The sequence below is a fragment of the Rissa tridactyla genome, chromosome Z, assembly GCF_028500815.1.
Source record: "Rissa tridactyla isolate bRisTri1 chromosome Z, bRisTri1.patW.cur.20221130, whole genome shotgun sequence".
Classification (NCBI taxonomy): domain Eukaryota; kingdom Metazoa; phylum Chordata; class Aves; order Charadriiformes; family Laridae; genus Rissa; species Rissa tridactyla.
The window spans coordinates 28477165-28500907 of NC_071497.1; the positions used below are offsets into that span (position 1 = coordinate 28477165).

The 23743-nt window shown below is 37.6% G+C and overlaps 1 protein-coding gene across 2 annotated transcripts in view; it reads left to right on the top strand.

The window, feature by feature from the left end:
* ST8SIA4 (ST8 alpha-N-acetyl-neuraminide alpha-2,8-sialyltransferase 4) overlaps window positions 1-23743 on the top strand; it is a 59435-nt gene that overhangs the window by 8387 nt on the left and 27305 nt on the right. Inside the window, exons 2-4 of one of the 2 annotated variants that reach the window (XM_054185678.1) lie at window positions 4703-4981; window positions 6669-6926; window positions 19947-20240. In XM_054185678.1, coding sequence (XP_054041653.1) covers window positions 4818-4981; window positions 6669-6926; window positions 19947-20240 — 716 coding nt within the window. In that variant the 5' untranslated portion in view covers window positions 4703-4817. The remainder of the gene's footprint in view (window positions 1-4702; window positions 4982-6668; window positions 6927-19946; window positions 20241-23743) is intronic. The other variant, XM_054185677.1, reaches the window with a different exon arrangement.

Below are 23743 nucleotides of genomic sequence, written 5' to 3' on the forward strand. Positions count from 1 at the left end.
AAATAATTGATAGTGAGTTTTGCTTTGTGCAAGGTCTGCTGATCAATGGTGTGTCTGAACCTAGTTGACTAGCAGCTGGAATATCATGGCTTGCTATTTGCCTTGTTGACGATGGGCATCATCTCTGTCTATCTTATTTTTGCCCACATTAGTGAACAATAGACTAGGTAGTCTATCAGCCTCAAAAGTCCTATGAGTTCCTGGCTAGGCCAGGCTCTGATAGGAGTCAATGAGTGAAAAAGCTCCTTTATCAGGACCCCATGGGAGGATGAAAAGCTTCCTTGGGTTTCTGGTGTCACAAGATGCTCTCTGGGACTTTGCAGCCAGAAGAAGCAGTCTAGGGAGTGTAGCAGCTCTTTTGGGTGGGCAGTAGCCCTTTGGAGATGTTAACCAGGCATTAGAAGAAAGAGCCGGACTTTCTGTGACTGAGGTGGAAATGATGGGTATTATTAATTCCTTGAGACTGTACCACATTTGCTGCCTTGCCAAGCATCATTGATCTAGTGGGAGAGTGATTTTTCCAACGGATATTACCTTCTGATTGCTGACAACTTCTTTGTGCCTAAGGGAAGAAGAGAGCTTGCTTGGCTCCCCTTCTGTCTGAATGATTTCAGTCAAGAAGAAGAGAGGGAACCCACTTTCTGCAAAGTTTTGTGTCTTAAGTCCTTTCTACTCTCTAGCAATGTGAAGGTTTTCCAGTTATGGAAATTAGGAAATTCAAGTTGTATTGAAGGCCATACTTTCAGAAAGATGTGGCTGAGCTGGTATAAACATATCTGGAGAAGCCTTCCACGCAGGAATGATGCCAGCACATCTATGACCTGTGTGAAATGACTTGCAGTCTGACGTCTCAGTGTGTGCGTTTATTCTTCTGCTTATTTTTGATTAAATGTGGTCTTTTATGTTAGAAAAAGCAGATGGAGGTTTTGAATTGCAGGAAGGCAACATGAAAAAAAAAAGTGTGTTAAGATGTATTTATCTCTTTGCAATGTAACAGAGAACTTGATGAGTGGAAATTTCCTGTCAGAAAAATGTGAGAACTTTTAAGATGTTAACAGCATCATTAAAGAAAAAAAAAGGGCAACTTCCTCCTTAGAAAGGTTCAGATTATTATCATTGTTTATCTTTCAAGTTAGTATGAAACTGCTATGGTAAGTCCTTGAAGTGCAAGCAGTAAATACTGAACTAGCAATTAAGCAGTAAAATTGCTCTGAAACTTTTGGAGAAACATTTTGGGGTCAGTTGCACTGTTTCCTCCAGATCTTCTGTGTCTCTAAGACATGCAAACTGGGGCTCTCTAGTCTGGTTTAGTCATAATAAACCTTAAGGGGTTTTTCACCTCCTCAGACCCCTTGCCTCAACTGAAAAGTCGGTGTTCACTGTCGGCTGGGGTGATTAACTCCTTTGACTCCTTTCTTTTGACTCTAACTTGTTTAAGTTTATGGAAAGCTGATGTATGGCTGTCTGCCTATGGTAAGCTGTAGTTGAGTCACGCTCTGTTTGAAAGCCCTCTTTTCCTTCTGCATGCCCACTGAAGGTTTGTGCCCAGTTAGTGTGTGCTTCAGCAACTGAAGTGCCCTTTCTGGTCAAGGGAGAGTGGGGTGCCCTGAAGGTCATGAGGAGGGCTAGTACAGGAACAGAGCCAGACAGCAACTTCCCATAATACGGCGTTTCTGTTTGTGCGCTCCTCCATGGGCTGCGGAATGCCGGGAACCTTTCCATAGTTAATTGCAGTTAGGTGTGTTTTTAACAAATCCGAATCAGGGGTTGGACTAGATGACCTTTAAAGTCCCCTTCCAACCCAAACTATTCTATGATTCTAAATGCTGCTTTCCTTGAAGAGGTTTTCTTAAAACTCCCTTTCAGTCAGACTGAAGACAAAGGCAACCCAGGTGCCAGCACTTGCAGTCCCCAGTCCCTCCTCGGGAGGCCAACAGGAGCTGTAGCAGTAGACATCTACAAAGGCAGGCTGTGACCTTGTGCTACCACACAGTTTGTTCTCGTTTTGTTTTAATTAAACTAATTTAGCTGGCAGAAAGTCTGCTTTACCTAGGTGGTAGTCCTTGGTGATCTGAAAGGCAGAGAGCCACTACCTTCCTTCCAACTGAGGAGTGCGAAGCAGCATCAGGAGTTGCTAGGGTTAGAAAATCAGGTTGTTTACAGACCTGCGTGAATCAGTCAGCGGAAGTCTGCAGGAGAGCAACAAGAGCGGTCAGAGATCTACAACTCATGACGTGTCCAATTAAAAAATAAAAGTTTTTAAAAAAAAAAAAAAGTTGGATGGCTTCGTAGCCTCAGGTAAATGAAGGCTATTGCTAAGAGTAAGGAATGGTCTGTCCTCCAAGGGCAAGGTATAAGAAACAGCAACAGGCTTCAGTTGCTGTGGGAAAGATCCGAGCTATCACGAGGAATATTGTGCTGCCAGTCAGGCCAGGGAAGCACTGATGTAGACTGTGCGGGGAGTTTGCTGAGTCCCCACCACGCAGGTTGTTAGGACCGTGTTAGATAGACATGGGCTGGGGGTGATGTCGATAAAGGCACATCTTTAGCGGGGGCAGAGTGTGGACTAGGTAGTCTTTTCGTCTGTCGCAGTTTCCATAACGTGGTTGCTGGTGAGCCAGCCTGGCTTCCTGGGTACTGAGGATGCGCCTCGGGGGCTTCCCCTCATGGTTGGGGTCCGCACAGGTTCAGATGCCCCAGCAGCGAGGATTTCTGGCATTGCCTTGCTTGAAAGGAATGATTTTCCTGGGAAAAGCGCTGGAGATCATATCCCAGTGTTCTTGACAATGTCTGAAAATATAAATTTATTTGTAATCTTAGAAGTCAAATGTTTAGATGATTTATTTTCTTTCCTTAATCCACACAATTCTAAGGTAGATGAGGGGGAGTTTGCCATTGTAGTACAAAGACTACAATACAAAATAAAATCAGAAAAATGCACATAAGTAGAAAGATGTCACCATGCTGCCCCAGAGCAATACGTATTTATATCATTTGGAAGGCTCTTCAGAGACAATGCTGTCTGTCACTCGTACTTTATCAGATAACTGGGAATTCTACTTTATAGTTAAATATCATGAACATCTGCTTCTGGTTATCAAAGAAAAACCCTAGGTCAACCACAGATTGTGACACCATGTTTCTGTGAGTCATGTAAACATGCTGCAAACAGCTGCTTGGCTTCAGATAAGAGCGAGCCACATCTGCCTCACCTGCCCACAAACAGCTCGGGCCACACCCCACATGCAGTTTTATGCATCAAAACAAAACCTGAAGACCACCTCAAATAAAAACCGTTTCTGTACGCATTTTAACTCTTAGGGTTGCAGAACACCTTTGCTTCAAGGTTCACTAGAAATCATGCTGGTTTTTTTTCCTTCTTCTAATTGAGCTTAGTTTTGAATTTTACACGCAGCTGGGTGTGGATTAGCACTTATTTTAAATTATTTTGTCATGTCTGTTTAATCTAGAATAGCCTTGTTGTGCTATTTTCAGTGCTTTTTGTGGGACAGAACAGGTTAAACAAGTTCAGGTTATTAACCAGCATCAGGACTGACCAACTCTCATGGACGTACTTTCGATTTTTGTCATATTCCTCTTTTTTTTTCTCTTAGCACTTACGTTAAAACGGGAAGTACTACTGTCCCTGTGGTACAGATGAATCAGTAGCACAGAGGAAGTTAAAACAATAGCGTGAACTGTGCATTCTTAATCATATTTCTTTCAGTATCAAAAGATATCTGGGTACAGTCAGATGAACTAGTAAAAATATTTTTAATGTTTTCATTATTACACATCTTTTATGCAAGGATTCTTATATGTACTGTAATACTTGTGCATACATTTAATTGAATATGCTACTGATAACTTTGGATAAGAAAACATTTTTAAATATGTGAGAAGAGAATAAGATTCAGTGACTTTTGCCTGTGTCAAAGTTTTATTGAAAAGTAAATTCCTTAGACATTTTGGAAATTTCAGCTCTCTTAAATAAGTGGTTGATTATCTGAATCTGATTCAGGTCCACATGAAACCTTTTGGAGGACTTCTATGAGCATATGTAAGCGCATAGATAGATAAGTAAGCTTCGACTACAAGTTACCAAATTAGTAATGGAAGCCAAAGTGCTTTTATTTTTTTGGCACTGTTTGCATAACTTCACTGCCTTCCTCTTACGTTTTAAAATAATACCCAAGATACTCTGTTCACACAAAAATGTTGCTACTTGTTTGCTGACAGAAACAGTATTAGACCCATTCATTCTAGGTATCTGGGATACTAAATTTCTAAAGTGAATCTTCTAGTGATCCCATGGGTTTTTTTTTTTTGTTACAGCCTAGGTTTCTGTACATTTCACATAATTTCTTTTGCTTTTTGAGACTTTGTGGTCATCCCTTCTCACGTCAGAGCGCGTGTGAAGTGAGTCTCTGGGTAGCTTGGCTGATGTTATTGCTAACTTTTGATGCACTCGTCTTGTCTCTTACAGCCACAGCTCTGGTAGCTCTGTTCTTAGGTAGTGAAGAATTTTAGTCATTTTTAATACTGCTAGATCGGACAATTCCTTCTTTCTTGCTCTTTTTCATTTTGTAGCAATTTATATATCTGTTGCAGAGTACCCACAAAATTAAGCTTATCAAACCCATGAGATTTTAAATCCGTTCAATTTACAGGCTGAAGTGAAGTCTTCATCTTTCTTTTACAGAAATACCTTGCCTGGCCTTACCAAAAGCTTCAGACACTCAAGATTTTAACATTTTCTATCCTACTCTGTTATTCTTAGTCCCTCATATGCCTCAGAACAAGCTGTCTTTGCTCTGATGCTGCTTCATTTATACATGACAGCTGTAACAGAGAGCCCAAGACATTCTTTCCTTTTTTGTTTTGCGGTTGTTTTTTTTTTTTCTTGTCCTGGTTTAAGAAATGAGAGGAAACACTTGAAAAAATATTTTTATCATGTTTCACTTCCCCCATGGCTTTTAAGGTCAGTTCCAGGGTGAGTATTTTGTGTCACTGGTTGCAAGGTTCAGACATATTCTCCCTTGAGTCAGTGACAAAAGAGCTAGCTGGTGAGCATGGTGTTCCTGTAGTTCATCTCTTTTTGCTTGGGGGGGATTATTTTCCCTTTATGTCTCTCAGTGGGTGTATCATCTCTAGTTATCTTTTCCTGTTTTCATCTGCTCTAAGGAAGTTCTGCTATACAAACTTATTACGTCAAAATAGCATTCTCCTGCTCAACAAAATGTGTATTCTGTTTTAAATTCCACCTCACCTGCTGACAGCAGTGGAAAATATAAAGTGATTTTTTTCTTCTTGTCTTGTTAGAGTTGCAGAGGCAAAAGTTGCTGTGCAAATTAACGTGAACACCCTGCCCCAGCTCAGCACTCCCTGTCTGTTCCATGAGTGTATTGTACTTAAGTACACGCTTACGTTCAGACGTGATCTTTATGCCTCTTCACAAACGTACACGCTTTGCAGAGCAGGGACGGACACAAGCTTGCAAGGCTTTGCTCATTTGCAATCCTGAGCTACCAGTGGCTCTTGCAGCTCTGGCCTGGGGTCCTTTCCAGCTTTTTATATCAAGGATAAGTGTGTACTGAAAACTGCTCAGCACTGCCAGTGCAGGCATCAGTCATTACATAGCTGCAGTCATTAAAAGTGTCTTTTTTTTTTAACTTGCATATTGAAAGTGTGTCATTTTTTAGACCCCTTCCCCCACCTCCGTAAGCAGGTACAATTAGCATGACTTAACTTCTTCAGATGACATTTAAGCAAACATTCTTCAGCTGTTACTTGCTGTGGACTGGGAATATACAACTATTTAATTACCAAAGTTCACTTGACCCGTGGTGGCTTGTTAAACCCTCATATCTTGGTCATGTGTGGCTGAACCAGGCTAATAGTTTAAACAATTAATTGCAGAGAAGCAAGATAAGGGATTGGACTAACCTGATTTAAATCTATGATAGAGTTCAGAAGTATTTCTGTCAGTTCAGCTGGCAGCTTGACTAGACCTTGAGCTGCTGTAGTTTAATTTGCAGTATATTTTGAAGCTGATTTTGTTTAAATCGGTACAAAAAACTGTGGGTGTTCTTATTTCAAGTTAATTAGGATAACTTTGGCTGAACTTCCGTTAATTAGGAGCAAGTTTATGCTAAACTGAATACATTATTCTTATGCTGAAATAAGAATCTATAAGAAAACCTGGCCATTCCTGAACCAAGCTGATTTTGTGGGAGATGAGATTGTAGTGATTTATTTCCTAAATCATAAATAGCTCATATATTTAACTATGTTTCTATGAAAACAAACTGCTCTGGTCCTTTTTCAAATATGTGTTTATCCCAAAGTTTTGTAGAATACCCAAAACCAGTATGCCTTCTAATTTCTGAAGTCATCTTCCCTTGGTCTCTCAGTGCCTTTGTCTGTAGGAAGTCCTTACGTTCTGCCACTGTAGCATTTACACATTATATTGTAACCAGGGTTTGAACTCTGTCCTAACAGCTTTACTCTAACTCCATCCTAGAGCATGGGAAATGACCTTAGTCTGTCTGACACTGTCTACCCTCTGCTTTATGTTGTGCGCTCTGTACAGTCTGTATTACTACTAGATGAACTCCGTGCGAGCAGTGGGTGTTGGGTTTTATCTGTGCATTTTTCTGTCAACCCAGAAAGAACATTCTTCGATTCTTGGATGCTGAAAGAGATGTCTCAGTGGTCAAAAGCAGCTTCAAGCCAGGAGATGTAATCCATTACGTGCTGGACAGGCGTCGCACCTTAAACATTTCTCAGGATTTGCACAGCCTTCTCCCTGAAGTTTCCCCAATGAAGAATCGCCGGTTTAAAACCTGCGCAGTTGTTGGGAATTCTGGCATCCTTCTGGACAGTGGATGTGGAAAAGAGATTGATAGCCATGACTTTGTAATAAGGTGAGTTTTCATCTGCTGTTGAAGATACAGCCTGCTATGTTTCTTGGAGAAAACCTCGGAGAGGTGTTTTAATCTGAGATATAGATTTCAAGAATTATCTGAAATTACTGTGGTACAGTATCCTTCACTGTGTGATTCCTCAAGTTTAAATACATGCCCATGTTGTTGACAAGAGGATCGTTTATACAGTGAAAATAAAACAAGGGCCAGAGGAGAGAGGTTCATGTTACTTATTTTTGCTGTTTGTTGTTTTTATTCCAGACAAAATATTTTTATATAAGCCTTGGTAGAATAAATGCAAAATGTTTTCTCTTTCGAAATTATTCTTTCTTAGCTCTTTGGCCAATAAAGATGGCCTATGGTAAATTACTACATTACATATGTGCAGCATGGGGTAAAATTTCAGTGCGATGTGTTGATGTTGAACCAGATAGCTACCGTTAAGATAATTGGAAGTCACACGTCTAAATCCCTTCACAGCAGTCTAAAAATGTATTGCTGCAGTTTGGGCAAAAATGTTGATATGCTTCACTTTATTCATTCTTCAAGCACACACAATAGAATAACTTTGGACTTCACATATCAGTAGGAAATAAAGCAGCTTGTGACTTTAACATCGAAGCATTTAACATGACCCCAACAAACGTCCACCCTCAGTGCCTGCTGGCCACCAGCCCGGCCCCAACATTGAAGCGTGGCCTCATTTGGCAGCCTGGCATTATGTGGATATAGAGAGGGTTGGGCAAGAGATAGGTCCTTTTGGTTTTGAAGCAGAAGTTTCAATTGATTTAGTTTGAGAAGGGTGAAAGGGCAGAAAACAGAAGGGCAGTGACAGAAAATATAAAAACAGTTGTTATTGTGAGTTATTTGGTTTTTCTTTTCTCACCTTGAAGAAAGGTGGTGTCAAAAAAATATCACGAGGATATGTAAAGGAAAAATTGTAGTTTTTCAATACATAAAACAGGATTTGGACAGGAAAGTTGTATTTTATTTGAAAGGTGTACTAGCAGGTGGCAACTGAAACAATAACACACCGCTCTTATTTTCCTTATTTATTTAGCTTGTACCGCTGGTGTTTCAAATTAGCATACTTATTGCAGAAGAAATCCTAAAGTAAATACCACATTTTTAAGGAACAGTTAGCCTATGGCATGCTTTTGTGCTCTTTCACGTGTTAAATGGGATTCATTTAACAGGACTACAGAAAAATTCAGATACTAGATTTTCTAGATTAAAATTTTCTTTCAGAAGGCAAGGTACATGCTTAAATCATGTGTCAAATTTCTTAGACGTCGTCTCCATGCTCCTCCCCATGTTTTAACTAGTCATGAAACTAGGTGATGATATCTAATAGGAGATTTTAACTAATTCAAGCCATGTGCAGTAAAGATAATATTCTTAAAGGTTTGTGTATGAATAATAGAAGAATGGTGAAGTTTAACAGGAACTTCATCAGGAAGTTACTGTTGCCAAGCGTTATTTAGACTGGAGAAACCTCTCTCATGTGGCGCATGACTAGTAAAGTGATCAGTATAACAACTAGTTAGTCTGATGATACTGTGGATAATAATCGTTATAAGGTTCTGGGAACAGAATACTTACCCTGGCAGCCTACAGAGAGTTTTGATGCAGTGAAATTTTTGAATTTACAAATGGAAGTTAAACCATTTTAGAAGTTCATAGATTATTTCATAGGTTAAAGTAAATGCTATTTATCTATGTGTGTCTGGATGGGTGCATAGGTACATAACATCCATTTAAAGTAAATAGCAATGATTTCATTTTTATTTTGAGTTAAAGAAAAAGGCAGAGCATTCTTCAGAGTTATGGTTTTCCACATTCCTCTTCCACTTAAAAAAAAATAATAATTGTACGCAACGTGATTCGCGATCTCATGGTACTGGCATACGCGGTAACCACTCACCTCTATTGCTGTTAGGATTCTGGCATTAAAACGTACCGTGGCACTCTGTTACCCTCTTTGCTTTCAGATGATTTCTCTAGGAGTAAAATGTACTCTTTCTACTTGCCACCTGATGGTGTTCTGAAAAGCAGTTACTTTATGTGCTGTGTGCAGCTAGGTGTATAGGCTGATGAACAACATCTTTGTGGAATCTCCTGATGTGGAGTGCATTATGCCTGTGTGCTGTGACAAGTATGTCATACTACTTTGGTTAAATATATCATCCAGTTGATTTTGATAGTATTGTATGTTCTTTCTGAGATCTGAAACAAAAGCCTGCGGTTTTGACAGTTATTTCTTAGAGCAGGCGTTCTAATGTTAGATCTAACACCAACAGTACCATTAATTTAGTGATAAAACTGATAGCGAAGATATGTGAAAGTGAAGAGGACACAACAGCCATCCAGCAATATTTGCATTACAGTACAATAAACTCAATAACCTGAATTTTAATGCTCCTATAAAGGTGCTATGAAGATGTTTGTAATAACTGATAAAAGCACAGAATATATCCTTTATTAAGGGTAAAGAAGAATGTCAGTGCCTAGCGCTTCAAGTAATTTAAGTTTGATAGTATCTGTCAATGTCTTTGAAAGTCATCCAAAGTTTCTAATAACTGTCCGTCTTCCTTTGAGACATACAGCATATTCAGTGCCTTCTATATAATGATGCCTCTCAAAGAACATTGATCCAACAGAGACGCCAGATAATCAGAATACTTCCAGTATGAAAAATGAGTAAAAACAGGCACCTAAACTAGAGTCAAATAATAAGCATGTGTGCAAGCCAACATATAATTCTGTCAGCAAATTTTACAAATAAAACAATACGATTCTTCTTCGTTAGACATCTCTGAAAGTGCGTAAATAATTGTCATTTCTGCAAGGAAGGTAATATCTTGTCAGCATAAGCAGATTTACTGTATTTACTGAACGTTTTAAAGTGGCTTGATTTTAATTACTTGATCACATAAGACCTTACTTTGTTCACATGGCATCAGAAATCAAGAGTCTAGGGACATATCTTCTGCTAGCATAAAATGGATTAGTTCCACAAGTTTAGTGAAGTCATGCCTATTTGGACAGGAGAAAATGTGACCCATCTAGTTAAAATGGGAAGCAAGGAGACACTTTGCTATTAAAAAAAACCTGTGCTAACTATGAACTATTTCATGTTTCCTTTATTCCTTTCCTTTTTACCTCTTATGGTTTTGCACCCTGTTAAGTGACTGTTAAGCCTTGCTCCTCTGCTGCTTTTATAGTGGTGAGCTAAAGCGTGCTGCAGTTTGATACTATACTCAGAAAGGGTCTGAAGCATTCCAGAATCTCTGATTCCATAAAATAAATTAGAATGAAAATATGACATAATCAACCAGATTACATTTAAGATGTACAAATGGCACAGTGCTGTTGCAGGAGCTGGGTTTTTTTGCTCATGGTACTGTTTTCAGCTCGCTCTTTTGCTGTTGGGTCAGATATATGGTGCCCACTTCCTGTGAGATTTAAACGCAATATATCTTATTCCCCCATTGTCTACGCTTTCTCATGCTGAAATTCTCACACTAGGGCTGTGTTAGCTGTTAATGCCCTACAGAGCAGGTGAACTTATTATAGTAAGTGGTACATTTTGAAATGCAGTAGTTACAGTTGTATTTTTCAGGAAGTCCTGTGTATTTTGGGTAAAAGTAAAATAGCAATACTAAACATTGCCAAGTAATAACTTTCAGATTCCTGGAATTACTTCTAGCAGCCAATAAGTACCAAAAAGAATTCAGTTCAGCTTTGGGTTCAGAATTTGAAAAATGACAAAGATCAGAAGAAGTTTTTTTTTGTTAAATTAATGGAATTCAGTATTCATGATGAGAACTATTCAAAAGCAGAGGTGAAGTAGAGTTTTGGAGTTATTTGGTTAAAAAAACCCAACCAACCAAACAAAAAAACCCCCCAAACCTAGTAAATAATCTTGTGGTTTTTTGTGTGGTGACACTACTTCTGGAAAAGCCACTTTCGTTTCAGTTAGCCTATATGGAGAACAGGCCCGTTGAGTGCATCTGTTTGACTAGCTTAGGGCTCCTCTGACAAGGAAAAGCCATGAGAGGATATTATTTACTTCTTTCTTTGGATTGAAGTACCTAGTTTAGAGTTTACCATTCTTCTTTCTCCTGTTGGAGTGTTTTCCTGCTAACTGTGTCAGCACCCAATTTTTAACTTGGCAATTCTTGTGGTTAGTGGGGTTGACACAGAAAAAAACTTGTAGTCCTTTAATAAATTTGTTGGTTTATTCTGCGCAAAGAGGAGGATAATACGTTTGACTTCCTGCCTGACATCTTGGTTTTGTTGGCAACCAATTGTGATATGAGCAGAAGACACCGTATCTGTTCAGGAAGAAGAACAGGACAGACCTCCTAAGCATACCATGGAGTTGTGGTTGCTCGTTTCAGGGGAACAACTTAAATTTCTCTGCTAATACTAATATGTAAGCAGAGACTGGTAGTAGCTGCTTATCTTCAGCTCATAGGAAAAAACAATTATAAATTTATCATAATAAAAAGATTTAGGATATTAATGTACTTAAATTTGGGAACTTTTGGGGTTTTTTTTGTAACTGCTATCAGCTTTTACGTTCAAATACTTATTTAAAACACCTTGCTTGGAGCGTAACCATTGTGCCAGTAGAGCTGGATGCTCAGAGCCAGCAGATCTCTGGAAGGCGAAATTGCCAATTTAACAGACTTATTTTAAAACATAATTCTTCCCTTAAAAATTACTTTTGAATACATCATGACTATCTCATTAGACCTTTTTCAGCTCTCAAATGTGGCAGCTCTGTTTTTGCCCTCTGTCTCTTCTTACAAATTGTTACACTACATTGAAACATTAAATGAAAGCAGAAGAAAGCCAGAAAGCCGTCATCTTCAGATGTTCTTGCTCAGTGATTTGGCTGCCTGAGAAAGGGGGAGTACCTGTGTAGCTGTTGGGTGTTTCCAGTCAAGTTAGATATGGGTGGCCTCCACCTCAGGAGAACCCTGGAGAACGCCTGACTTCTTGTGGCCACGTTTTCCCTTTTTGACTTCACCTCACGGCATCTTCAGCTGCTGGAAGGGTCCTTGCATGACTGCTACTCCAGGAAGCCTATCATGGGGCAAGAGCTTTTACAAAGATGTCTTATTATGGAGCTGAATCTCTTGCTCAGTCAGTATGTAGCACCTGGTGCCATCTACCCTGGTGGGCCACAGTACTGGGTACCCTCCATAAGCATTTATAATTGCAACTGTGGTGCAACTTCCCTTTTTTTTTTTTAAAAAAAAAAAAAAAAAAAAGAAGTTAATTCTTAAGTAAGTGGTAGGGGAGGAGATTTAAGGACATAAGTTTAGAAGGCTGAGGAAGCATGAGTAAGAAGTGACTTCTGTAAACCCCTGTACAAATGATCAAAGATTCCAAAGTGGTTTCTTAAATAAATAGGTGTTCTATGAGCATCCAAATGTAGAGCACATAGGGTTAGCCTGACTCTTTCTATAATTATCTGGAGATAAAAGGATAAAATTATTTAAAGTTTGATTACTCCTATTGTTGGTAGTACAGAGCTTTCAATTTAGTTATTTTCTGAACAGTTTCAAATGTAGGAGAGCTTCACAAATCCATTTGTTCTTTGACTTCAATTAAGAAGTCTGACAATAGTCAGAACAGTCTTAGTCTAAACATTGCCTTTTTTGCTGTTCTCTGTTTCTCAATGTTCAAACAACTGCTTTTTTCTACATTCCAAACTCACGACCCCAAAGTGCTTCTCTGAAACAATGATCTGATCATTTTGCCTGAATTTATTGCAAGGATAATGAAATTTTTCCAATTCTTTCTGTCCTCACGGTGTTGCAAAACTGTTCTAAACTTTTATCAGCAACAGTTCTGTGGTATTTTGATAATTGCCCTATAGAACATGCCCTTTATAGACAGTAATGTGTAAAGGTATTTTCACATAAAAGGGCAAAGATACAGGTATTCAGGAATCTACTACGTTCTATTTCTCAGGTTTTCTTACATTAAAATATCATTCTCAATATTTTACTGCTGTAGTTGTGTTTTTTGGGTTTTTTTTCCATATGCAACAAACTTTCAGTGATAGAAATTCCTTTCTTTATTTTGGTGTCAAAGTAATGGTATTGGAAAGAACAGTAAAACTCTGTAATTCATGGGTGATGTTGCAGCGAGGACTCAAAGAGGTAAATAATGTGTTTTGCCACTGTTTCTAACTTAGACCTTTTCTGTCACTTCACTGTGCTGTGTCAGTTGAGGATAACTTTCATTTCAGTCACTGGTGTTCAAGAAGATGCTGGGGAGAAAGAATTTAATGATTGTCAGTATAGGTTCTAGTTTGGGCAACAAGAAGTAATGGAGTTTATTATCAGATGATGCTACAAAAATATGTCTTCTAACTAACGTGAAATCAGTCATAAATTTAGGATTCTTGGGGACTTGTGTTATAAAAGTGGCTGTCAGGTCAATAATGGTATATTTTACATGGCACATCTTAAAAAAGACAGCTGTGATTCCTGTGTGTGAATAGAATCCATAATTAGGCTGTACCTGAGCCCCTACACAGCTTGCATCTCTCATGAGACATTCTCTATTGTGCCACGTGGAGGATAAGAACTGGGATGAAGAGGGATATGTCAGGGGGATTTCCTGCTAATCCAGATCCCTACAGTTAATTTGAAGCAATTTTGCTTTTATCAGGAGGCAAACAAGTATACAGGACATGTGAGAATCCATACATTTTAGTAGTCATTAGGTTTGGCAGGGAGAGATAGGAGGTTTGTGCATGTTTTTTTTGGTAAATCTCTCTTTTTTTATGTGTATGTGAAAATTACCACATTGCTGCTGTACACCTTTATTTGAAGAACCAGGTGAATGATGTGCTACATATACACAAGTATTAGTGTGATGTGCTTTCTGCAAGTAGGCTGGGTAGAGAGTACTCCAACTGTTGGGTTGTCTGCTGCCTTGAACTTAACTTTTTTTTTTTTTTAAGTCCTGTGTGCTTGAGTCTTGAATTTTACTTTCACATCCAGGTGTTTCTTAAAATGTCAAAAATCTTTGCATTCAAGACTGCAATATTGATTCTTACAGGAAACTGGATATGAACCCGAACCTGAAAGTTTGTAGGCTATTCAGGAAAGAATGTATGTTTTTGATATTAGTTTAGGTAATGCCTTATGTTTCAGAGAGGTTTAATCTAATTTACATTTTTTGGCTTCTCGGAGTGTATGTGGTTAATATTGTGTGATGGGTATTTTTGGCTTTGCTCTACAAGGAGAAGATATTAATGAAATAAAGCACATTTTTACTGCAGTTTTGTGCAGCTTAGGCTTTAGAGTGGTTTCTAAATACTTATTTCAACCTGTAAACCTCAAGTGCACAGATTGTTAAAGGATTAATAAGTGTACAGATTCATGGTCAGTTCTTGCATTATTACCTTATGAAGAATATTCTTTTAGTTCTCAATGTGAAATAAAATAGAAATAGTAATCACTTCTACTTAAGCAAATTTTTATGGCTTTTATTTAAAATCAACTTGAAAATACCAATATATGAATACCTATGAATATTACGTATTGGACATTTGCGTTCATATACATGAACTGTATGTTTATTAGTGACCGATAAAGTTCAACTGAATCTCTGTGGAATAACTGACTTCTCAGTTAGTGTATTTTTGTGAATATGACTTCATTATTTTCTTTGTTAAGCTCTGTTCTCTAGAAGACTAAATATGCTGTGGATGTGTTTGGGCCATAAAGGTGTCACAGCAAACCCACAATCAACCCAGGCTGATTGCTTTGATGTAAGTGCGGTCTAGCAGCACTTACTCCACTGTTCTTTTCTCATGGCATGCAACTCCAGCCATTGGCAGTTTTGTTCTTTTTTTCTCCACAATATTCTTAATATATCCCACTGTAAGTAATATATGCAACAAGTATTTGTGGAAGAAGCAGGTTTTCAATCACTGAGACTTTCTGATCTGCGTGTCTTAGCATCTCAGTTATTCTACAGATACCGAAATATTGTGTGATACCTCATGAACTAATTTTTCCCTTTTACCCCAGATCTCTCTTTAGTGATAGCATTGCAGTGCGTGTTCCTTTTGAAAATCTTCTATCAGACTGAAAGCTCGTGCGTGGGAACCTCTGCATTTTTACTATGAATATTTTCTATATATATATTTGCCTTTCAGTGCCATGATTATACACCGATAGTATGTAAATTAGGTGGCCCTGTAAGCTTACTTATTACCTAAATCAAAGAATTGATGCCTGATAGTAAGTTTAGATTAGTTACCCTGTTGAAATGGCTGCACTGAGGTTTTAGATGTGGTCTGGGCTGATGTCATGGGAAGAAGAGGGACTGCAGCATCAATTTGAGGTATTTTGTATATTATTGCCTATGACAGTACCAATCACACAGATTGTGAACATCATTGCCCACTTATTTGGGTTTTTTCCTAACCCCTTCTCCCAGATGTACCAATCTTTGTCTCATTAGACCAGTTTCTGAACACTTCTACCGTGGATAGTGCTTAGAAGAAGTAAGGGAGCAAATAATGACTCTATTTGCTAGTTTAGTGCAAGGGAAAAAGGAAGGAGCTAGAGCTTCTGATTAAACAATATTATATATAAAAAATAAGCTTGTTAGTTTTAAAGAATACACTTACAGTAAGTTTTTTTTATGAAAAAAAAACCAAAGGAATTTACAAAAGCCGTTTTTTTTTTTTTTTTCCAAAATTAATTTTGCTGAGGCAAGCTGCATTTCATCATTTTCTCTGGAAACAGTCAATAGCTTGGGCTCAGGAGAATGAGGTTTAGAAAATTTTATATAATGTGATGTATATTCTCAATGCTCATATTTAAAGCTGTTTGCTTAATTGCTGAAGTCAATCTTCAGTGCTATGTGTGACTGTTAATTACAACCTGTTCTCGTATTCTCAGTGTTAGTAACCTCATAGCAAGTTTGTTCTGCTCAGCTTTGGCCCGCAGCCCACTAATTTGCGGATTGACTGACATGAAGGCAATACTGAAGTTGTCTTAGAATGAATGGAAGGTGATGGTCTGTTGCAGAAAATTGTGAAATTGTGTTTTGGAGTCAAAGTGTAAGCAATCATATTAGGTGCAAGGTATCAATAACGCAGCATGTGAGAAAGAGGAAACTCAGTAAATTATAGTCTTCCATCTATTCTTCATGATGGATTTGATATAGCAATGACAGCTTAAAAAAAAAGAAAAGTAAGGTTTCATTTGTTGTGTACAAATTTCTAGGCACATAATGATAAAGCTCATGGTGCAGAGTCCTCCTCACTTCCTCATCGCTGCTGTTTCTATATTCAGCATTCTATGCCTTACAACAAATGCGGTAGAATTAAAGAATATAACAAGAGAAGGATATTGCATTGCCTATTTCAAAGTTGCTCAGTTAGTAGGCTTCTTAATTTGACTTAAAATAAGTTTATGTCTCTCTGAATACGAAGTTTTCTTGAAAGAGGTTTGAGAATTGACAGGAGATCATTGGTGTCTGCTAACAAAATAAACTTAAAAATTCCAACAACCGTATGAAACTGTAGCATAGCATAAAGATGCATTAGAAGTTAAGATAAAAGCTCTGAAATGGGTAACAAAAGCTATTTACATATAATCAGGTGTATTTGCCAATACACAATAGCTAGCTTTATTAGTCCTGAAACATAAAAGAAAGATGGGGACAAACTTTTTAGCAAGACCTGTTCTGATAGGACAAGGGGTAGTGGCTTTAAACTAAAAGAGGGAAGATTTAGACTAGATATAAGGAAGAAATGTTTTACACTGAGGGTGGCAGAACACTGGCACAGGTTGCCCAGAGAGGCGGTAGCTGCCCCATCCCTGGCAACATTCAAGGTCAGGTTGGACGGGGCTCTGAACAACCTCATCTAGTTGAAGATGTCCCTGCTCATTGCAGGGGGGTTGGACTAGATGACCTTTAAGGGTCCCTTCCAACCCACACAGAATCACGGAATGGTTCGGGTTGGAAGGGACCTTAAAGATCATCTAGTTCCAAGCCCCTGCCCTGTCCCCTCCCACTACACCAGGCTGCTCAAAGCCTCATCCAGCCTGGCCTTGAAACCCAAATTATTCTATGATTCTGTGTTACCTTTCTATAAAATTTTCTTGAACTCATCTGGAAATATAAATTGTCAGGTACTAGCAGTTTAGGGTAAGTGTTACAGTTCATCACTAGCACATAAACTCTTGAACTAGTATGGAAACACTTCTGACATACCTGCTCCATTTACTACCTACTGAAGAATGTGCTGATTTTAATTGATGTGTTTTAGCAGGTGTTTTATATTTTCCAACTTTGTGGATAAGTATAGAGTAAATATTCAATATTGACACTTCTAATTTAATGAGCACTAGCATCATTCTTTGAAGAAAGTAACCTCTAAGAAAACGAGAAGTGGCTTAATGAGGGTAATATTTTGTAATTTGGTCAACTACAACTAATTTAGCAGTGTTTATTTCCTTAAAAGAACTAGAAATTTGTGCAGAGCTTGTCTTACATTCGTGTTCTACTAAAACAACAATCATAGCAGTGTACTGCTAAGAGCATCTAGTTACTTCGTTGAAAATGGAGCCTTTCAAAGTGCAGATATACTTATTACATTGTTTCAAACTTCAGCACTGCTACTAATCCATATTTATACAACTGAATTTTTAAAAGACCAAAGGTTAAGATCATATGTCTAATTTGAGACACTAAAGCACAAAAAGTATGGCTAGTATTTTAAATAACTGTTCATAGACAACCCCATTGTTACTGAGTGCATTTGGGTTGCTCATTTCTTTCTGAACTTACACTTGAAAAATCTGAATATGCAATATGTTAAGAATTTATACTGCTTATGCTGCATGTCTTTCTAAAATACAGTATTTGATATTAAGTGTACTGATGAAACAGTAATGACATGCAAGGTAGGTAGATCTCGTATTTGGTATGCCTTTGATGTTTTTTTTTATGTTGTTATGTTTATATGCTGGTTTCAAACTACATACGGTTTTAAGATTTAGGCACTGGTGCTGTTGGCAGATCAGAAAGGAGCTGTCAAAGGACATGGAATCATATTAGAAGCATAAGGCCTATGTTATGTGTGCACACTTTGCATATGGCTTACAGCTTTTTAAACAAGGTAGTGCTGGTACATGGGTGCTTCTCAAAGTCGGACACAGAGAGAGCAGGATTTTCAGTGTCAAGCTCTGTCTTATGTTTGTAAGTAACAGATGTCATCATGTGGATGCATGTGTGACTACTGAAGGAAACCCTGCTGTGCAAGAATCCTGCATTACGTTGTGCAGTGCTTTAAAAGAGGTATTTTCAAGAGCAGCAGTAATTCAGTGAATTTGATTGGTTGATTTTAAGTCCTTCGTTTGATTTTATTTTTTTTTTTATTTTCAGATTTTGACAATTCCAGGTTAGAGGCTCATGCATTAAGGTTTTTAGAAACAATTTTCAAAGCCAGTATTTAAATCAGTGGGAGTTTTTCCTCTGCCCTAACTACCATTTTCTAAAATATATTACTCTTAGCAGCCTGTAATACATGCAGATGGTTTGTGGAATAGATGTATGAAATGCTGAAGAAAGTAAATCCAGTTCCTAAGCAAACTTACATCTGCCCACATGGCATCAGAAACTTGGGGACAGCTTTGTCTCCTAAGAATATACAGGCTTTATGGTCTTCAGAACATTTCTTTCTGAAGAAGATAGGACCACTTCTTTAGCTGATAATTACAGAATGAAAATGGTGTTCTGAGGAAGTAGTATTATCAGTCAGGACTACGTCATCAGTTGGCGTTAATCAATATTGCCTTGCTGACTTCAGTTATATATGACATTGGAGATCTGGCCATTAGAACATGCTAAGGGGTAAGCTTAAGTAAAAAGTTTACTGTACCAGAAAAGAGTTGCAGAACTGATAGAATACTATTTCTATTAGGAATATAATAACATGCAAATGTTTTGAAAGGCCTAGTTCTGACATTGCTTCTTAGCATCCTTCGCCTCAACAGAACAGTTTGTTAGTATTGAAATTTGAATTTTGTGAAAATACTGTGTCAGGATACTTAATCTGCGGTATACTAGCTACCAGCTAATTCACTGAGGATGTTGTGGAGGTGATTTGTTTCAGCCGAATCTTACTGGTCACTGAAATTACAATTAATTTCTGAATTGCATTTTGTCACCCACATCCAGTGCTGCCCATTGAGAATGCTGCCTCTGTGTGATTACATATATATGCATTTCTATAACTGAGGTAAAAAACTGCTGAACAAAGGCCTGATGAGACCTTTGTCTCAAACCTAGAAAAAAACACAAAGCTACTTCAAAATTAAGGTTTGAAAATGAGACGTGAAGGAGCAATGGAAAGATTAAGAGTTTCTTCCCAAAAAATTAATTTCTAAATTAAATGAAAATACTACATTTCAAAATATCCAATCAGCTGCGGTGATAATACCAAAAAACAAAATACCAAAAAACTCATTTAACATGGGGTAGAGTTCATTTGTAAATCATATCTAAACACTGTATTGTAAAAAAAAAATGCAATGACTAACCTCTATAAATTATACCTTAATTGGCTGGCGTGGCTTCTTTTAAGGGTGTAAGCTGTTGGTAACATCATGACAAATGAACACTAATGAAAGGTAATAGGTGTTAGAATGCATACTCTTATTCATAAGTGCTACTCTAGCTGTCGATGCATTTTAAAGCATGATGACATGGTTTTCAAATGTACAAAGACCTTTTTTTTTTCTCTTGCAGCGTTATGTACATTTAATGTTTTTAAAAAATTTGTCTAATGAATGTCCAATTTGGGTAGAATGCTAAGTATTATCACACCTATTATCACTGGTATTTTTTTCTCACGTTAAATTGAAACGGGCTTGCATGTTCATTTTCAGCTTTCCCTTCATGCGCACATTTTTCTGAGTTAATGTTTCATATTTATTTTCATTTTTCCATTAATTTCTTCCTCTTCAGGTGCAATCTAGCTCCTGTGGTGGAGTTTGCTGCCGATGTGGGAACTAAATCTGATTTTATTACCATGAACCCATCAGTTGTACAAAGAGCATTTGGAGGCTTTCGGAATGAGAGTGACAGAGAAAAGTTTGTGCGTAGACTATCCATGCTGAATGACAGTGTCCTTTGGATCCCTGCTTTCATGGTCAAAGGCGGAGAGAAGCATGTGGAGTGGGTTAATGCATTAATCCTTAAGAATAAATTGAAAGTGCGAACCGCCTATCCATCACTGAGACTTATTCATGCTGTCAGAGGGTAAGTGTCTGGAAAAGACTGGTCTGTCCTTGGCACAATGAAGCTCATAACTAGAATTCTTAGCTGGCAGAAAAAAGCTCAAGTAAAACGTTAAAAGGAGTATGATATTTCCATTATTGTTGTAATGGATTGCATTTATAATAAAGTAAGCTTGTTTGGTAATAAATGTCATCCACTCATTTAACCTGCTCTAATGCAAACAACTGAAGTGCATTAGCACAATAATTTTTCACTTTTATGTACAAAAATTTTTTATGATCATTATAGCGATAAATTAATGAAAAAATATCTGAATTCAAAGGATATCTGTGAGTCATCAAATCAGGGGACAATGAAAGTTCTACATGTCTTCTTTTGGGCAAGACTATGGAGATAAAAAATACAACGCTTGATCTTTGGCAGTTCAAAAACATTGATCAGAATCTCTGAAAACATTAATGTAACCAGCTGTTAAAAAAAAAAATGCATTCATGCTTTGTGCAGAGACTTTTTTAACCCCATAATTAAACAAGACTGTCAGATGAAGGTTCCAGTGTCTTTCTCGCTACAATTAAGAGTATATAGGCATGAAAACCATTCAGAAGGTTATGGTAGTGCAATACCTGTGAAGTGTGCAGTGAATTATAACAGTATGATAATACTCAGCTTGAGTTCCTTGAACTGTCTGCTGTCTGTGGGGCTTTGGGAGATACCTTAAAGTATTGGTGTTGGCTTGTACAGCAGTTACTGATCATGTATCTGCCTAAACAGCTGTCATTGTTACAGCAGCAGAGTTAAGATCAGAGGGGATGTTTGAACTGTTACCCCAATCTAGTATAAGAGTATGAGAATAAAGCTTAGAAATATGTTGTTCTTCAGAATATTAGGACTTTTGAATATGCTTTTCTCCTTCTGCGTGTCTCCAATAGATTAATTGCGGTATTTTTCATGCGGTAGACTTCTGGCACTGGAAAAAAAAAATCTATTTCCTTTGGAATTTGGAAATCCTTTATTTTTTACCGAGTTGCTCAGTTTCCATAGTTGTTTGGCCAGTTGTTTTGTTATACGTTACACTTCAGCTACTTATAGGCTTTGATTGTGTTAAAGTTTCGAGTATTCAAAATGTGTTATAGACACACGGATAGCTGTAGTGCTTTTTTGTAGTGTTTTTTGTGTGTGTATAAATCTGAACAAATAAGATTACTTCCAGTTTACAAACAGCTGTTCTCAATTCCATCTGCTAAATCTGGGCAAAATTACCAAAAGTGAATGGCAGTTGAGAACGTGCAGTCTTTTAGTTGGCCAACTTGAACGTCCTTTAGGGGGCTTTATCTTAAAACAAGAATTAGCACCTACATTGTCCCTCTGAAAGAAAGGCAACAACGGCTTTGCCATCGGAATTGGTGTTGAAAATTTAGAGTATACTTATTTCAGATTATACGTAGCGTCATCTGATACGACTGTATAAATTTGTCAAGTTGTTGAATCTGTGCTCTAAATTTTGTTTAGTGTTGTCCACTTCAAACTCTGTTTAATCACCTCGCTTCCCCTTTTTTGTTCTTGTGGGAAGTAACTGAGTATCATTGTGTAGTCTTTTCTGGTTTTTGTTTTTGTAATTTGAGGAAGAACAAAATAAGAAAGCAAATTTATTTTTGGTCTAACTGTTGACTTCACAAAGTGAAGTGCATGAGTTGAACATGTCTTTGTGAGTCAAGTCTGGAAGTGATACCGTGAGCAGTAATATATTTGGAGCAAGTATTCTTTAGATTTCTTAGGTGGCAGTCTTAAAACATCAGCCCATAATAATGAGGTTTGTGTCAACAGCAAAGTTAAATCTAGGGAAAGAGTATAATCTCTTTACAGGTTGAATTGCATCTCTCTAAGATCGGTTAAGTTTAAATGTCAAATGGAATAGCATGGTAGTATGAGAAATCAATAAGCAAAAATTGTTCTTAAATTAAAATGTGCCTGAGCTAAAAAATAATATTTTCTACAAATAAGTAAAGTAACTTGAAAAATAAAGTAAAATTCAAAGCTGCATAAGCTGATTATGAAATCGGTCTGTTTTGAGCGGTAAGACTTGGGGAAGTTTAAGCAAGTTACAATGGCTAACTTCAATTTGAAACTAATGGACAGCTAAGTCTGCTGCCATTTAAAACAATGCATGCAACTTACTTATTTTTATGGAAAATCTTCATAATATTGTGTTCTATCCATTGTGTTATCATATATTTGTTTCAAATTCAATGTAAACTGATGATTTATGAGCCTCTGAAGAGATGCTACCTAAAAGGAACTCCTAGAAAACACTCCTTGTTTTATGAATCAGAACTGTTTTTGTGAATTCGTTATTTGATATATTTTTTATATATATTTGATGCTTTTGCAAGCTCTCTGCTTGCAAGTTTAAGTCTTCCTGACCATGTTAACAGTGATGACTTAGTGGAGGCCTGTGGTGCTGCAAAACAGAAAGCGTAAAATAAACAGAATGTGAAGTTTGCTGTTAGTTGAATGAGAAGCAAAAACAGGAAGTCTACCCACAAAACCTGCATGTTAAAACACACAGTAAGACCTGTGCAGAGCATCTAACCTCCTTCATAGAGTGCCTAAGCATATGTGCAAGACGATGAGAATGCAAGGCTTGTGCTACATAAGCTTATGCTAGAAGGCTTATGCTACACCATGCTTATGGTTGGACTAGATGATCTGAAAGGTCCCTTCCAACCTAGACAATTCTGTGATCCTATGATCTTTCAGCCTTTTAAGCCGTAAGAGGGAGATGGAGTTGGATTTGTTAATGAAAGCATGATAAGGAAAGCTGAACCGTAAGAAGCAGTTTTTGTAGATTGTCTTACTTTACACAAGGAAGGTGCTTGCATCTCCAGCCTTTGTTTTGTAGACTGTGAGCGTTCTCAGGTAGTTGTATCTTTGTGCTCGAATGTGGCTTGATGATTTTTCATTAAAGGCTACACAAGTTTAGAGCAGACGCGTGAATGTAGCATTTGCAATCACTGTCCTGTATTGATACTTCTAACATCCCCCAAGTCCTCTTAACCTCCATACAAGTAAGTATTCACTTTAGTTTCCGGTTTCTTGCCTTAATAATTCCAAAGCATTCTGGCTTTATTCTTTATTTAAGTATGAATATTTTTCATTAAGTAATAATTTATATGAAGATAGTTAGAGCTGTTTTAAATTAGGATTTAGTGGTAAGAGAATCAGTCAAGAAAGTCATCGTGGGTCTTATGTTGCTTTTTGTATCTTGAAACGCTCTCAAATTCATAACAAATTAAACACAGTGACATACTTGTTAGGCTGTGCCAAAGACACACCACCAAGATGGTCTACTGAAGAACTGTCCTCAACTTGAAAGCATATTCTTATGGAGAAAAATAAGAGGTGCAATTTAATGTTTAATAAGCTAAAAGATTCCATTAAGCTGTTTTGGAAGACTTAAGCACCCATGCTTTTTCTCCTATACCACAGCTATACCTATAGATGTGGTGTACCACCGGGCTATGCCA